The 18,266-nt window shown below is 34.7% G+C and overlaps 1 protein-coding gene across 3 annotated transcripts in view; it reads right to left on the reverse strand.

The window, feature by feature from the left end:
• Positions 1 to 18,266, reverse strand: part of KRIT1 (KRIT1 ankyrin repeat containing) — a 37,101-nt gene that overhangs the window by 18,256 nt on the left and 579 nt on the right. For all 3 annotated transcript variants that reach the window (XM_081102341.1, XM_081102340.1, XM_081102339.1), the window contains exons 2-10: positions 11,920 to 12,023; positions 10,726 to 10,885; positions 9,645 to 9,737; positions 8,533 to 8,662; positions 6,091 to 6,334; positions 5,522 to 5,637; positions 5,208 to 5,351; positions 1,826 to 1,982; positions 1,059 to 1,166 (exon numbers count right to left, since the gene is read on the reverse strand). In XM_081102341.1, coding sequence (XP_080958467.1) covers positions 1,059 to 1,166; positions 1,826 to 1,982; positions 5,208 to 5,351; positions 5,522 to 5,637; positions 6,091 to 6,334; positions 8,533 to 8,662; positions 9,645 to 9,737; positions 10,726 to 10,885; positions 11,920 to 12,021 — 1,254 coding nt within the window. In that variant the 5' untranslated portion in view covers positions 12,022 to 12,023. The remainder of the gene's footprint in view (positions 1 to 1,058; positions 1,167 to 1,825; positions 1,983 to 5,207; positions 5,352 to 5,521; positions 5,638 to 6,090; positions 6,335 to 8,532; positions 8,663 to 9,644; positions 9,738 to 10,725; positions 10,886 to 11,919; positions 12,024 to 18,266) is intronic.

Here is an 18,266-nt window from a genome sequence, read left to right on the forward strand (position 1 = left end):
TCCGATGCTCCATCCACTGAGCGAGATCATATATTCTTTATCAGTTATCAATTTCAGCATTTCATGATGTTAAATTCACAGGAATATTCAACAAAGACTTACTGTCTCATTGATGGGAAGTTTGGAAAGGCTCACACATATGGGTTATATTTGTTGGTATCAAACTTTTATCCTATATCTGTTAATATGAATCCTTTTATCTGGTTTGCGAGTTTTCAAATCTTTAAATTAATGATAGATTTATCATCACTATAACTTTTAGGATTGAGTTTTTTTCTCATTGTTAATTCTTTTCTACCTTAATGTCACTGCTAGTTATTTTGGACATAATTAGATGGAAAGCCAGGTTGAATAGGCAAAACAAAAAAGCTAGGGAAGCCCTAACCGGTTTGGCTCAGGGGATAAAGTGTCGGCCTGCGGACTGAAGGGTCCTGGGTTTGATTCCGGTCAAGGGCATGTACCTTGGTTGCGGGCACATCCCCAATAGGAGGTGTGCAGGAGGCAGCTGGTCGATGTTTCTCTCTCATTGATGTTTCTACCTCTCTATCCCTCTCCCTTCCTCTCTGTAAAAATCAATAAAATATATATATATATATTTTTTAAAAAGGCTAGGAAATCTCCAATCTTAACTCATGCCATGCACTTTCTTGAGGAGTAAAATGAATCTGTAGTAGATAACTTGCTGAAACTAAATTAATGAATGATGGTTAATGTCAGTATTTACAAATATAAAATATTGCTGAGGAGGCCTAAGTAGAGATCTATGCTTCAATGAACAGATTAATTTGTAATTAGCACACCAAGTACAGAGATTATACTGAAAATTAAATTAATTTTAAGTGATTAAAACATTTACTTATGCAAGTTTCATTTTGTTAAGCAAGAATAAACATCCAACCATATGGATGACAACAAAGTTAATGTTTATGAAGTCTAACCATGAGGTTTTATAAAAGCAGTAAAGAAACCAGCCATTCACCCTTACACCTTGTCACAGAACCTGAAATTACTTATCAATTTAAGTAGGATGCTTGGCTCTACTCTGAAGGTAATCTTACTGGTTTGTTAATGGCTTCCTTCAACAATTTTGCAGTTTCTTCCCAATTATTTTGTTTGTTTTCTTCACAAATATTTAAAGGGGATTTTCCTTGTTGGTCTGTTATGTGCTAAAAATGAGGGGGCAAAGAAGAGGATAAAGAAAAAAGGCATATAAATATATGGCAATCTAAAGGCAAACATTAAAGTTTGATTTAAAAAAAGACTCTTCTCAAGTAGTAAATATGAACCATACTTAGTACATGCTGTAGTTAAAATAAACATGAATTACCAAATATGAAAGACTTAAAGCTCAGATCAATGTGATTATTGTTTTTTAAAAGTTATAATTACAAATACAACACAGGTTTTGTTAAAACTATTCTTTTTCCCTTCACAAAATACTTGTTAATACAAATTCCAGAAAGTGGGTAGAAAATCTTTTTCATTCTTAAATATATTTTTGAAGAAATACAATATGAAATGAAAAGAGGTTAAATTTTATACACATTCTGTAGAAGACTGAACAGTAATATGAATGTACTTAATGCCACTGAACTGTACTCCTAAAATGGCTTAAATGGTACATTTTATGCAAGATATATTTTATCATCATCAAAAATGTTTATGTATAAAGCAAAGTTTACACATATGTATTCTGTATAGTAAGTGAAATTTGTTTTTATTTTTCAGCTAACCTCTCAAGTATACTACTGAGCATGTTAGTGTCATTATTTGTTATTCACTGCTGAAACATTAAAAAACAACAACAACCTGGAAAATAACTTACTCTGTCAATTTCTGGATGGTTTAAGAGAATCTGTACTATTTCAGCATGTCCCCCACCAGCAGCAAAATGAAGAGGAGAACTAAGATGTCCATTTAAAAGGTTTGGATTGCACTTTCCTTTTTCTAACAATATGCGAGTGGCCTCAACCTTTCCAAGCCTATTTAAAAAAAAAAGAAAAAAAGTATTTTCAAATGTTTTAAAACTCCAAATTTTAGAAGACACCCCAAAGAAATCTAAGATTTTTCTAGGCAGAGAGCAAGGAACTAAGATACAGACAATGTTTTCACTGCCTAGGGACTGGTTTCTTATTAATTATTCTGGTTCAATTCAACTGTGTTTACTTCTGATCAATTCGAGAAAATATAACCTCAAACACAAAGATAGAGCACATAAAGTACAAAAATTATAATTTAAAGAGAGAAAATGTTTAGTCAAAAATATGTCCAGAATCAGAAAGTAACTCATAAACTCATAAACTTTTCACAAAGGCCTGTGATTTAATAGGCCCAAAGATGTAATTCTGTATGTAGCTGTTATGTTAGGTGGTGGATGACACATAAAGATATGTAAAATACATAGTCGCTGCTCTAATAAAGGAGTACGATGTAATCAGAGAAGTAAAACAAAAAACATGGAATAGTTACATAATGCTCTATAATTTAAGTAATAGCTTAGGATACTAACCAACAAAATAAGGTACTATATACTTATCAAGATAGTATATAATTAATGCTTTAAAAATATTGGAAAAGGAAGATTATTATTTCAGTCTAAGATGGTCAAGTAAAGAGTTTTAATAGGCTAACAACTTTAACTGGATTTTAAATAGGAATAAACTGAAGAGATATTGAAGAGAGGTAAAATATTTTAGGTAGTGGGAAAAGTAATAAGCAAGGCAAAGACCCAGAAAAGTGAGTAGTGAGTCCAACATTTGGTTACAGCCAAATACTTATGTAAGGATGCAGTTTGAAGCAATGATGGAAAAGTAATTGTTTAGAAATAAATGGGTGGGAGGAGGAGAGGGGAAAGGAAATTTGTTTTTAGATATGGTGCATTTAAGGGGAAAATTGCACATCTTCAAAACTGGTTTGTTTTGATTTTTAGAAAGGAGGGGATGAGGGGTGAGGAGGAGAGACATCAGTGAGTTGCCTCCTGTACATACCCCAACTGGGAAAAGAACCTACAACCTAGGGATATGCCCTGACAGGGAACTGAACCCACAGCCTTTTGGTTTATAGGATGATGCTCCAACCCACTGAGACACCTGGCCAGGGCCACTCAAAGTTAATTTTATCAAAGGATAAAACTTTTCCTTGGTGTATTGTAATAATAATATTTTTTAAAAAATACTGAACATGAATGAACTTTAGATTTAAAAATCAAAATCTTTAAATTATTACAATACTTTAATAGTAACAGCCAAGATTTATTGAGTGCTTATTATATGCCAGTACTGTAAAAGCATTATTTGCATTTTCTTCTTTAATCTTAAGAAAGGTATTATGATTAAGCCCATTTTATAGGTAAAGAAACAGATCCTTAGAGACTTTAAGTAACTTGCTAAAGGTCATACTTTTAGGAACTAAAAGTTGGGATTGAAACCTAGGGGCAATCCAAAGCACATTAAATACTATACCATACTTCTGTTTTTATGCAACAGATAGTTGAAAATATTACCATTCTTTTATTAGATGAGAAAATAACCCTGCCCAAAAGGGCAGCAAAATAGCCAAATATAAATTTGGGATTTCTAAATTAAAATTCACTGCCTGTGTCTTTCCTAATTCCACAGTGTACTTTCTTGGGGTTTGAACTATTCTCTACCTCTTTTTGCTTAGTTCCAGGTAAAGTATGTGAAGTTTTCTTAGTACTGTTGCTACTAGCAGTATTTACTAGTAATATGTGTAAACAACTGTTAAGTTTAGTTTTAAAGATTTAGGGTAACTTTTTACAAATTTGATATAAAAACTCTGTAATGGGCAGACAAGAACATATGGATAGAATAAAGGAGCATATTTTTAAGGAATGGCATAGTTTAAAAGGAAGAAAAATGTATATTTATAAGCAACTGTATTTAGCTTCTTGATAACAAATACTGGAATCAGTAAAACGAAAGAATCTGAGCTGAAAAGAACTCTAGAAATTATCTAATTAATACATTTTACATATAGATTTAAAAAAATGAGAGGCAAAGAAGTGAAATGAAGTACCTTGCTTAATGTCATGCAGTTAAGAAGTATGGACACTTAACAAGCACTAAATAATATAGGCACTTTTTAAATGAGCCAAAGAAGTTCACTTTAGTACGTCAAAAGCAACTTTTCCATAAAAAGTAAATAACTTTATTACTTCCTCTCTAAAGGATGGGCTATATGGCAAATGGTTAACTACTGCTATGAATACAAATTTAAGAACTCAGACCAACGGAGGGGAAGAGTCACTATCGTGAGAAGAGTAGGTGAGCAAGAGCTACATTGGGCAACTAGTGGAAAGAGCTAGCCTCAATCCTGGGAGCTAATCCCTTTCATCTTAAAAAAAAGAGAAAAAGAAAAAAAAAAGGAAGGCTTTAATGCGAATGAATGCTTTTGGGGGTTTCCTGATACCACAGCTTCCCAAAGAACTAAAAAGGTACTTTCCTGATATAATGCAAGTAAATCATAAGTAGCTAACACATGTAAATTTTATAGTAAGGGTAAACAAACATAACTCCAATACAAAACAGATAAATAAGGGTCCTGTGCTGTGCAATGACATTTGCTAGTCATCAGCTATCTTTCTGTATGACCTGGTAATAACGCCTGAGAACACTAATGATACTTTTCCTATAGGGCAGACCTGGCAATTCTGAATGGAACACATCTACAGGCACATCAAAGACATAAATAGAAAGCTCATTAGGCAAACACGGTAGAAAAAAAGTGGCTGGAATGAGTTTTGAAAAGGAGCACTAATATTTGTAACCAACTAGAGGCCTGGTGCATGAAATTCGTACTCAGCCCAGCCTGCACCCTCTCGCAACCTAGGACCCCTTAGCGGACATCCCTCTTGCAGTCCGGGACTCCTTGCTCCTTACCACCTGCTTACTCTCTGCTCTTACCCCTCCACTCGCTGCTCCTTAGCACTGCAGCAGAAGTGGGAGAGGCTCCCGCCACCGCCACTGTGCTTGACAGCTGTGAGCCTGGCTTTTGGCTGAGTGGCGCTCCCCCATGGGAGCATATTGACCACCAGGGGGCAGCTCCTGCATTGAGCGTCTGCTTCCTGGTGGTCAGTGCACATTAGAGTGACCAGTCATCCCGCCAGTTGGTCGATTTGCATATTAGAGTTTTATTATACAGAATGATTCATTCTTTCTCAAAGGAAAATAAAAAGTAATCTTATTTACCAGCATGCATAATGAATGGGCGCCCAGTGGTCATTATCTAACTGATTGACTGAAAATTTTTCATTGAGAAGACGAGTTAATAATTCTGAATCTCCTTCACAGGCACTTCGATGGAGAGGAAAATCATCTACCCATGGTCGTTCCCTATTCATAAAAACAAAGTGAAAGCTATGTATCATTGAGAAGCCATAAACTGAATTACTTATGCAATGATTATGTTATATATTAATTGCATATTACATGTTAATTAATTTTAAACTATAACAGAATGCAAGTTTTAAAAAAAGCAAGGTGGAGTAAAACCAAAACGGTACTTGTCTTCTGTGACACTGCTCATGCTTCTTTGCCATTTTTCCTGCTTGGGAATTTGGATTTTTGAGTAGTCTGGAGCTCCTAGACCAAAGTATGGATTTATTACCACTTTATCAACCTAGAAAGGGAAAATAAAACAAACAAAAAAACCCTTAAGAGCTTTAGATAATTAACTTTAATATATAAGGTATTCCCCCAAAATGTATACATACTTTGAATTATAAGGGCAGTGTTTATTAGAATACATTTCATGTGCTTGCTTTGGCAGCACATATACTAAAATTGGAACAATACAGAGATTAGCATGGCCCCTGCACAAGGATGACCGGCAAATTCCTGAAGCGTTCCATATTTAAAAAACACACACAACATTTCATTTTTAAAATGTAATAGAAATCAACTGTTAAAATATATATATATACATTTTTTTGGGACACCCTGTATATAGAGTTAAGTATGGATGTCATGTTAATATTTACAATTAGTAATAGATGCATTTATCTCAGGGGAAAAAACTCATTTGAGATGAAATGTCTTTTGAAATCAAAGCCAAAATTCATTCAATTCTTACCCTGTTTGTATACTGAAGATCTGATCCAAATAAAGGGTTGTAAATACAGGTATCTGCTTTCTCTAGGGCTAACATTTTACTCTTTATTTCTAGTGCACTATAGCCCATATGTAGTGAGTTTTCTGTCTGACCTGATTCAGTAGCATATGCAGGATTTATGACATTAGTTTTTATCCGCTCAAGAGGAGATGGTCGGAATAAAGCTGGAATAAAGTGAGATTGGGCATGACGTTCATCTAACCACCTGGCAAAATAGAAAAAATGAATAGTAGATACATTTGTTCAAAAGTGAGGATAAAAATATAATACTATCCAATTCTGGTACGTGATACTTTCTAATATTCAGATTTTTATACTTTTAATTAATGTTGGTTAAGTACTTCATTTACTATTAACAAAAGTTTTGTTCATGGACATAGCAAACCACTTTAAAAAATGTATAAACCATTATAATAATAAAAACCCTTTTCAAAAAACATGAAGCACTTTTAAAATTTAAACCACTGAGACACAGGTACATTAGCCCTGTTGTTACAAAAAGACAAAGGCATGGTAGATTAAAAGACTTGTTCACTGATGAGAGTAACTCAATACTAAATCTAGTTTTATAACAAAGGAATCTTAATTAAAACAAGGCATTCTTTGCCATTTTTGAAGATAAAATTAACATGTTGCAAGCAAACAAGGACAATCCTATCTTTGGAGTTTTTCATTTTTATGAAAATGAAATGATACTTCAAAGACCATTATGATACTTCAAAAACCATTTCTTGCAAATTAAAACCATGAGGTATCACCTCATACCTGTTAGAAGGCTATTATTCATTTATTTTTGGTTAATCCTCACCCGAGTGTATTTTTTTCCATTGATTTTTAGAGTGGAAGGGAGGTGGAGAAGGGGGAGAGAGGGAGAGAGGGAGAGAGGGAGAGAGAAGGGGAGAGGGGGGAGAGAGAAACATCAACATCAACGCGAGAGACACATGACTGATTGCCTCCCAAGTGTGGCCCTGATCTGGGCAGGGGATCAAACATGAAACCCAAGTATGTGCCCTTGACCAGGTATCGAACCTGAGAGCCTCCAGTGCAAAGATGAGTGCTCTAACCACTGAGAATACTGGCCAGGGCTAGCTAGAATGGCTATTATTAAAAAGACAGGAAATAACAAATATTGATGATGATGTGGGGAAAAGGAAACTAACTCTCAGGCACTGTTAGTGAAAATGTAAATTGGTGCAGCCACTATGGAAAATAATATGGAGGCTCCTTAAAAGATTAAGGATAGAACTAACATATGGTCCAGCAATTCCTATTCTGGGTATCTACCCAAAAAATATGAAAACACTAATTTTTAAAGATTTATATACCCCCTATGTTTACTGCAGCTTTATTTACAATAGCCAAGACATAGAAATAACCTAAGTGCCCATCAACAGATGATTGGGTAAAGAAGATGTGGCATACATATACAATGGAATACTATTTAGCCATAAAAAATGATGAAACATTGCTGTTTTCAACATGATGAATCTTGAGGTAATTATGCTAAGTGAATTAAGTCAAACAGAAGACAAAAACCTTATGATCTCACTCATATGTGGAATATTAAAAAAGAAACAAATGAACAAAACAAACTCATAGATTCAGAAAACAGAATGGTAATTACCAGAGAGAAAAGGGGGAGGGTGAATTGGTTAGGGGGTCAAATATATGATATGGGAAGGAAAATACACCGGGTTATGAACACACAATAGAGTATACAGATAATGAATTCTCGTATTTACACATGAAATTATTTAATGTTATTAACCAATGTCATCTTAATAAATGTAATTTTTACAAAATTTACCATTTAATGGAACTGGAGAGCATTATGCTAAGTGAAATAAGCCAGTCAGAGAAAGATAAATATCATATGATCTCAATCATTTGTGGAATATAATGAACAACATAAACTGACGAACAAAGACAGAACCAGAGTCATAGAGGCATTGAATAGACTGTCCAACCTATGAGGGAAGGCGGGGGGGAGGAGGGGACGGGTAAGAAATTAACCAAAGGATGTGTATGCATGCACATGAGCATAACCAATGGACACAGATGGAGCGGGGGGTAAGGGCATGTGCTGGAGGTTGGGGGAGGCCAGGGAGAGGTCAATGGGGGAAAAAGGAGATGTATGTAATATATTAAACAATAAAGAATTTAAAGTAAACTAAAAAAAAAAAAAAAATTGCCACTAAAAAAAAAAGAAAAAAATAATTTTGCCACTAACTAAAAAAAAAAAAAAAAAAATTTAAAGTAAAAAAAAAAAAATAAAAAAATTTACCATTTATGAATACATATACTATTAATTTCATTATTTTCTTCCCAAAGTGTTGGCATCAGAGTTAATTTCTATTATCAACATATATTTTATTAAAAAATATTTTTAATGGCAGTTCTTACTTATCCAAGGCTATTAACATCCTTGCTGTAAGAGTAGCAAAGTGAGTGCTGGATTCACTACAGACTCGCATAATATCTTGTAAGCAGTAAAAAATTGGGCATCCTGGAGTATACGTATATTTAGTATTATCTGGAAAAGAAAAATTAAGAATTATGCCATTATAAAAGGTTTACAACGGCATATTTCTTATTTAAAAGTATATGTTTATAAAAATAGTTAAATATAACATAAATTATTTCAGATTTATTTTTTAATATATTTTTATTGATTTCAGAGAGGAAGGGAGAGGCAGAAAGAGATTGAAGCATCAATGATGAGAGAGAATCATTGATCTGCTGCTTCCTGCATACCCCCTACTGGGGATCGAGCCCGCAACCCTGGGCATGTGCCCTTGACCAGAATCAAACCTGGGATCCTTCAGTCCGCAGGCTGATACTCTATCCACTGAGCCAAACCAGCTAGTGCTATTTTATATTTCCAATTAGAAGACCTGGAGTCAAATGATGGGCAGCTCTGTGACCTTATCCACTTGGGTGAATACACATTTATAATCTTGGAGAATTAAAAAAATTATTTCTTCTTTCTCTTTCTCAATAATATTATAAAACTGACTAATAAGATTTCCAAAATAATTTTAAAAACTGAACTTTTTCCCCCAACTATGGCTGGGAAAAACATTATTTTCAGTCCAGAAGCTGGAATATTACTTTTAAATCAAAACATCTTTGTTTAGCGCTACCTGGTTTGGCTCAGTGGAAAGAGCGTCAGCCTGTGGACTGAAGGGACCTGGGTTCGATTCCGGTAAAGGACACATACCCAGGTTGCAGGCTTGATCCCCAGTAGGGGGCGTGCAGGAGAAAGATGATCAATGATTCTCTCTCATCATTGATGTTTCTATTTCTCTCTCCCTCTCACTTCCTCTCTGAATCAATAAACATATATTTTAAAAATATATGTTTAACAAATTTCTCCATCTTACATTAATTACAACATGTATTTTATATAACAGTATTATGTAGTAACTATGAATGCAAATTCCTAAATTTCTAAATAGATTTTAACTTAGCATGTAAGGCACAAAAAGATTCATAAGATAAAACTTGAACTTTACCTTTGACAACTGATGGAACAATAAATAATGCTGCTTCTCTGCCCATCTTCTCCCCATCCAAAGGAAATTTCTTCAGTAGTACTACTCGTTTTCCTAATCATTTTTTGAAAAGTCAGTAAAGATAAAAAGTAATGGGCTTTTATATTTTATAAATTACTCTGAGAATTAAAATTATTTCAAAAAGGCAGTAAGAACAGTCAATTTTTATAATATGCCCTAATAAAAACTGATGATTCTCATAATATTCATTTTGTGGACAATCAACCAGTAGACTCATGGTCCTGGTCTTGACTCAATAGAAGAGAAGTTTCCTATGCCTGGAAAAAAAACTGTCCTGCTAAGGACTGGCAGAGCAGCTCAACAGGAAGGCATCCTGCAGGCTCAAACAGCATATAACTCCTCACTTGGCGGGGATGCAGACGGTAAGGATTTTACTACAGTCTAGAGTAGCTAAAGAGGGTGGTGTATAAGTTGCAAAATCTTAAAAGTTTAGCATCTCTTCATTTAATCTTCAACCTCCGCCCTCAATTGGGCTACAAACTATTGTTTTGAATTGTAACCACCATTCTTAGTTTATTTTCCTGATTTGGCAGCAAGGGAGACAAATAATAACCTACAAGTCTTGTACTCTAAAACCTCTCATCTTTGCAGTTCAAAGATACCTGAGAAACCATATTTCTAGCAAAAGTAGTTTGCACTTTCTTTTAGTTTCATGGCACCCCCCCTTGGCTGTTCTCTAAATCATTAAAAAAATTAAAGTCAGGTTACTTTTTCTTTACTCAGGTTACTTCTTCAAGGGGCTTAGCTGTACTTCAAAAAATTTTGAGTCTCTTTTAAGTTTTTTAAATGAAAAGCAGCGTAACAAGAAATTGATTTTAATATATTTTTTAAATGTCTTTCTCCACAAGCATTTAAAGCAACTGTGTTAAAGAAAGAGCAGTGGGGAGAGATATATGTAATACTTTAAATTATAAAGATTTATTAAAATTAAATAAAAAAGAAAGAGCACAAGAAAAAAAGAAAGAAAAAGAGAAAGAAACAAAGAAATAAAGAAACAAAGTTGTGGGTTTTTTTTTTTTACCTCTGATACCCTGGTTTGCAGGAGAAATTGGTTTGGTGGTTTCTACTACATAATCCAATATGCCTTGTGTTATTTCACTGTTGCCTTGAAGTTTAGTTTCCAACAAAACTTTCTTTCTCCTTTTTTTCTGCCCTTCAATGGGAACTTCATGCAATAAAATCTTAAATAAGAAAAGTAATAAGAGAAAGTTTAAATCAAATTTATTTACCCTAGAATATAAGCTAGCTGCATATTAGACACTCGTTGTATATTAGAATAATCTGGGAAGCTTTTTAAATAGTATTAATACCCAACTTCATCTCAGACCTATTAAATCAAAATGTGTAGGGAATGGGCTCCTGGTACTGGAAGTTTTCAAGTTCCTCAGGTGATTCAACAGTGCAGCCAGGAAGGACAACCAGTATGCCAGAGCACTGCTAAAGCAGCAGCCTCCTGAGAACCCCTGAAATATTCTAATAGGTTTCAGATAATTAACCCTAAAAAAATAATTTAAGCAAAATGCTACAAAAATTAGCTGGAGTTAGGTGAGATTAGAAGTACTCTATGATGTTTGGAATCTGCTGTATAGAAAAGATAACAATTCTATTTTTGGTCATCCCATCACATCTACATGTAAAACAGGGTGTGCAAAAGTAGGTTTACAGTTATGAGTGCGCAAAACCAGTTTATTCTTGTATTATTATTTATTAATTATTGTATCATTTTCCATACAAACAATTATAAATCTACTTCTACCCCACCTTGTATAATTGAAGACTACAGAAAAGTAACTTAATCTCCTAAAACTTAACTAAAGGTAAAAAGATATTTTTTTAGTGAACTATTAAAAACAGTTGCTTGGGATAATAACAAAGAACAATATGTAGACTGTAATTTTGAATAAACTGACTTTAAAAAATTTTTCTTTAATTTTGAGAGCCATTCCATAAATTGTACTAAAAACTAAATAAATTATCTGGAAAACTCAAACAAGTACCTTTTAATATCTAATAACTTATATGTATCAATGAATAGAAAAATGGTGAAAAATATACAGCAGAAAAAGACAGTGATGGGCAGAGATCTAGGGTTGTCAATTTTAGCTTGTCAACATCTAGGCTGTCAAGAATTTACAGGATAAGACTACATGTAAATGAAAATAATAAAGAATGACATTCAATAGTAGCAAATCAAATGTTAGCAGATTGTTCTCACTTCATATGACTTAGCTTTGTATTCCCGGGAATTTAGACTGGCCATATTCTTTGGACGAATAACAGCAACATATGCATCTTCTATGTTTTCTGGATTCCCCATTGCTTTATAAAAAAAACAAAGAAATATCTTGAAAGATTACATTAAATGACACATAATCACTTTATACACTACTAAATAAGATGTTGATTTTTCTATCTTAGAATATATATACTACCTAAAAGGCAAGCCTGAGATGACTGTTATATCTTATCATTAAACTATTTAAAACCTTAGCTTGTAATTTAAGACTTCCTTGTAATCCGTTTTCCCTTTTCTGTTAAAGGTAAAAAAACAAAAAACAAACCAAAAATAAACCACAACATACTTTCAGAAGTCTTAATTGCATAAAAATCTACCTTTTATATTTAAAATAGTGATACAATTATAAAAATGTCTTGTATTGAATTGAAATAGTGATTCAGAATATTAAACACTTATTTTCCATAAATTACACAAAGTGTAGGTTATTTGGTTAATAGTTTGGAAGCTGTAACTAGGTAGCTGCTGCCATTGACTTTTTTTTTTTCTTTTTTCAGAATCTTTAGAGAACTTTGATATGTGACATTTGAATGAGTTAAGGTATAGTTTATAACTTCCTTTGGAGGTGCCTGCCACTGTCAAAAACATTTGGTTAGTTGATAAAAGCTTTCTGACAATATGTACTAGTAAAAATATTTTCTACTTCCAGAAATAAAAATATTTTTGTCCCAATATATATTATATATATACATATATATACATATATATACACACACATATATATATACACACATATACATACACATACATCTGTAGACTTTTTTCCCCCGACTAATTTTAAATCTCCATTGAGCAATTTCCAACAAGTGAGTGAATTTCAAGCACCCTCCTGGTAGTTTAATAGTTCTATGTTCTTAAGTGCTATTATTAAATGTTTTCAAGGCTAGACTAAAATGCATCTTTGCATTGAATATATTATATTTATCTTTAAAAAAAAGCTTTCCTCATTTACATGCCAGCAAATTTCTTTTAAAAAAATTGATTTTTAGAGAGAAGAAGGGAGATAAAGAGGGAAGAAGGGAAGGAGGGAGGGAGGGAGAAGAGGGGGGAAAGGGGAGAGGGGGAGAGGGAGAGAGGGAGAAGGAGAGGGGGAGAGAGAGAGAGAGAGAGAGACAGACAGACATCAATCAATCAATCAGTTGCCTCTTGCACCATGACTGGGGATCCAACCCAAAATCTGGGTATGTGCCCTGACCAGAAACCAAACGCCCCAGTTTTTGGTTTATGTATGATGCTCTAACCAACTGAGCCACACATACGAGCCAGGGCAGCAAATTTCTAAGAAAACATCAAACACAAAGTTTCCAGGTCATGTTGAGATGAATGTTCAATTTTTTTCAAGTCTATTAGGCATTAAAATGATCTCTCTGTTCATATTTAATGAGTTCTTTATTGCTCCTACTGTCATAGAGAGAGAAAGAAAAAGATAATTTTCAATAAAAGTTTTTAAATATCATTTCAGAGGAGATAAAGGAATTTTTATTGTTTTCTCAAATGAAATTAATAAAGTCATTTTGGAACCTATATTTAAAAAAAGAACCCTATAATTTGAAAATTTCCTTAAAAATAAATTCTTTTAAAATACAGTTGCTTTTGTCATTTTAAGTAAACATTAGCCTAACATTAAAACAACTATTAAAATTATTGCACAGTTCTAGCTGGTTTGGCTCAGTGGATAGAGTGTTGGCCTGTGGACTGAAGGGTCCCAGGTTTGATTCTGGTCAAGGGCACATGCCCGGGCTGCGGGTTCAATACCCAGTGGGGGGGAGCGTGCAGGAGGCAACCAATCAATGATTGTCTCTCCTCACTGATGTTTCTGTCTCTCTGTCCCTCTCCCTTCCTCTCTGAAATCAATAAAAATATATCTTAAAAAAACATTGACTGTTCAAAAAATTATTGCACAAAAATTTAATATTATTTAAGTAATTAAATAATCTTAGTTTATTTTATTTTAAATTATAAAAATTTTTACTTATTTAGCCCTAGCTGATCTATCTCTCTCCCTCTCCCTCTCTGAAATCAATAAAAATGTATTAAAAATTTTTTTTCACTTGTTTAGATGCAGATATTTCACCAGAGAAACTACAATAAAACATTAAAATTGAGATATTCATTTTGAAGATATATCATTCATTCTCACTCTACATCTCATAGGATTTTTTTAGTTCAGTTTTCCGTAAGATCATTCTTAAAACCCCACTTCGTGTAACAGAGCTTCGTATACTACTGAAATCAAAGATAAGTCCTTTTGCTTCTCAGAATTTCTATTTAGCAATTACTTTTCACTGCACATTAACAATGACCAAGACAATAGATGCTCAAATTATGATATGTATGGATATCTCCTTAAAGACTACAAGCTACCAAAGAAAGGCATTGTATTGTGAATACAAAATGTATATGCACAAGTAAATAAAACATTTGTGTGTTTTATTTCTATTAAGCACCTGAAAAAGAAAACAAGTAATTCTTAGTTTTCTAAACACTATTGAAATATATTTTTTTTATTGATTTCAGGGAGGAAGGGAGGGAGAGAGAGAGAGAGAGAAACATCAATGATGAGACAGAATCATTGATCGGCTGCCTCCTGCACGCCCCCCACTGGGATCGAGCTTGCAACCTGGGCATGTGCCCTTGAATGGAATCGAACCTGGGACCCTTCAGTCCGCAGGCAGCCACTCTATCCACGGAGCCAAACCGGCTAGGGCTAAACACTATTTAAAGCAAATAAATTCTTGTGGTCAACTAATATTAGAAAAAATATATATCTATAAGCAAAATGCTTTACCAATGCTCATCACTTCTCTAAAAGATAAACAGATGTGATATAATAAAAAACATTACCATGAAGGTTATATAGTATTTTGTTTTTACATCATTTAATGTTAACATAACCCTGAGATTCTAAAAATTGATTTTCAAGAAATATTCATACTTGAATATTCTTAATATACATATTTCCAGTGACATGAAAAAAAGAAACAAAGGCTAAAGTTAGGAAAAGAATAAAAGCTGCTAATATATGAAGGCAAAACTGCTAAGGCAGAAACAAATGTGAGGGGACTGGGAGGTTAACTTGAGCTAAAAATAATTAAGCTATAACTAGAGTTTGCAATATGCTTAGACTGGGTTTTAAATAAGGGTTCAAGTTACTAAGTATAGGAAACATGTGGCATTTTGTTATATGCTTCATTCTATTCAGGAAAATACTTTGACATAAATGATGATATGCTGCCTAAATAATGAGGCCTTACAAATATGCAGAAGTGGTTCTCAATTGGAGAACCACCTATTAACATCATCCCATAACATCCACTACTGGGAAAGGACATGTGTGTCTCTTTGCTCAAAGCCACCCAAAAAAGTACCCAATTGGGATCATTTGAAAATCTATAGGGGCCTGGCTGGTGTGGCTCATTGATGAGCGTCAACCTATGAACCAGGAGGTCATGGTTCAATTCCTGATCAGGGCACATGCCCGGGGTTGTGGGCTCCATCCCCAGTGTGGGGCAGGCAGGGGGCAGCCGACCAATCATTCTCTCTCATCATTGATGTTTCTCTCTCTCTCTCTCTCTCTCTCTCTCTCTCTCTCTCTCTCTCTCTCCCCCCCCCCCCTCTAAAATCAATAAAATTATATTTAAAAAGAAGAAAATACATAGGGGCCTTTCTAGTGGTCACTATGACTGGGGGAAGGGGGGTATACAAATGGCCATTTAGTCCCCAATAGGCAGGTCTGTTAACATCTCTCTACTATGCTACTCAGTTCTATTTATCAAAATGCCAATGTCTTTTAATAAGAAACACCTGCTAAACAGAGTACAGAAGTGCAAACTTAAAAAGACTTTTGCAATGAAGAATCAGTATGTAAATATAAGGATCATAAATTTCCTATCAGAAGTTGAAGTCAACAAGATGATTTACTTACCAGTTTGACAAAAGGAATCCAAAGAGGACCACACCAAGACACATCATAATTAAAATGCCAAGAGCAAAAGATAAAGAGAGAATCTTAAAAACAGCAAGAGAAAGAAACTCAGTTACCTACAAGGGAATACCCATACGTCTGTCAGCTGATTTCTCAACAGAAACTTTGCAGGCCAGAAGGGAGTGGCAAGAAATATTCAAAGTGATGAATACCAAGAACCTACAACCAAGATTACTTTATCCAGCAAAGCTATCATTCAGAATTGAAGGTCAGATAAAGTGCTTCACAGATAAGGAAAAGTTAAAGGAGTTCATCACCACCAAACCAGGATTATATGAAATGCTGAAAGGTATCCTTTAAGAAGAGGAAGAGGAAGAAAAAGGTAAAGATACAAATTATGAACAACAAATATGCATCTATCAACAAGTGAATCTAAGAATCAAGTGAATAAATAATCTGATGAACAGAATGAACTGTTGATTATAATAGAATCAGGGACATAGAAAGGGGATGGACTGACTATTCTTGGGGGGAGAAAGGGGTGTGGGAGATGTGGGAAGAGACTGGACAAAAATCGTGCACCTATGGATGAGGACAGTGGGTGGGGAGTGAGGGCGGAGGGTGGGGCGGGAACTGGGAGGAGGGGAGTTATGGGGGGGGGGGGAAAGGGGAACAAATGTAATAATCTGAACAATAAAGATTTAATTAAAAGAAAAAAAAAGATGATTTACTTACCAGTTTGTAAACTACATGCTAATAGAAATTACCAATAATCAGAAAATATATCTTCATAAATACCTCCCCATCTCCCCCTCGTCCAAAAGCACATTATCTTAGGATTCTGTAAGATGTTCCTGAGACCAAAAAGAAAGCTCTCCCTTCCTCCATCCTTCAGCAATGTTTCTCAATCTTTAAAACCCATGTCAAGCCCTGGCTGGTGTGGCTCAGTTGGTTGGAGAATCGGTCAATACACTGGAAAGTGACGCTGGATTCCTGCTCAGGGCACATGCCCAGGGGCCATAAGGAAGGCAGCCAATTGATGTTTCTCACATCCATGTTTCTCTCTCTCTCTCTCCAATCGATAAATAAGCATATCATCTGGTGAGGGTTAAAATAACAAAAACAACAAAGTCCATGCCACCTTTAAATAACCAAAGCAACCCACAAACCTTACTGCCCATAGTTGAAAATAACTAATAAAATGCATTTTATTTTTATCCCTACCAGCCAAAATGACTTTTATCAAGTTGCCTTTAAGTTTTTGCTTTCATTTTTCTAAATTTAATTTAATATACTTTTAAAAGAATAGAAATAATAGTTAACACCTATAATGCTTATTTTGTGCTAGACGCTGTGCTAAGTGCTTTCCATAAATTAACTCATTTTATTCCACCCCCCCCCCCCACAAATCTGATGATGTAGGGATTATTTTTATCCCCATTTTACAGATGAAAAAAACAAGTAGAGTGTCTAAATTACTTGCCCCTTCCCCATTCTCCTGAAACAAACCCACTATTTTAAAGCATTATAACATTAAAGAGGAGAGATGGGAACTAAATATCAGGAATTCCCCTACAGGGATTTTTGACCATAAAAACCTCATTCTTAAATTGGTTAATGGCAATAAAAAGAGAGGAAGTAATAATGAAGCCGAATAGAAAATACCCACTAGCACTGCTGCTGCTCAGCTTGATTTCTCCTTGTCCGTTCAATTCGTCACTTGTCAATAAACCTCACTGATAATTTTAGAATTCTTTTAAGTGGCATTCTACTCTTCAATTTAAGATATTTGATAATCTTCAAATAGCTTTCGAAGGCAACTGCACTAAATTTGGCTAACAGAGAAGGAACTAAGTAATAAGTGAAACTGGCAACCAAGTGAATTCCTACAGTGAACAGCAAGTACACTCAATGAGCTTATTTGGGGAAAGCACCATATCCCTAGTGTATCTAAATAGGCTACATATTCGTTGTTACTGTGGTTCTACACCCCAATTCTAAGGGGGAAACATTAAGAGAAAAAGAAGATCGCGAATGAACTGTTCTGTATTGCTATGAAAACATTTTTGAGTTTTTGACCTTTCCTCCAAATGAGATGAGCACAGCAAAACCGTGAAAAGACTAGACGAAGGGAGAAACTGTGAAGACACACCCATTCTCCCGGGGTGAGATGAGAATGGAAGCGAGAGAGAGCTGGGCCAGCTCGGTCAGACTGCTGGTGCGGCTAAGAGCAAACCCGGAAAGCGCACAGCCTCTAACAGATGGAGAGAGGCGCGGCGCGGAGAGCTGAGCGGGAACGGCGTGAGGTGCCCAGGTTTCCCAGACGTGACAACAATAAACA

This window comes from Myotis nattereri (assembly GCF_964212035.1).
Source record: "Myotis nattereri genome assembly, chromosome: 11".
In the NCBI taxonomy this organism is placed as follows: Eukaryota; Metazoa; Chordata; class Mammalia; order Chiroptera; family Vespertilionidae; genus Myotis; species Myotis nattereri.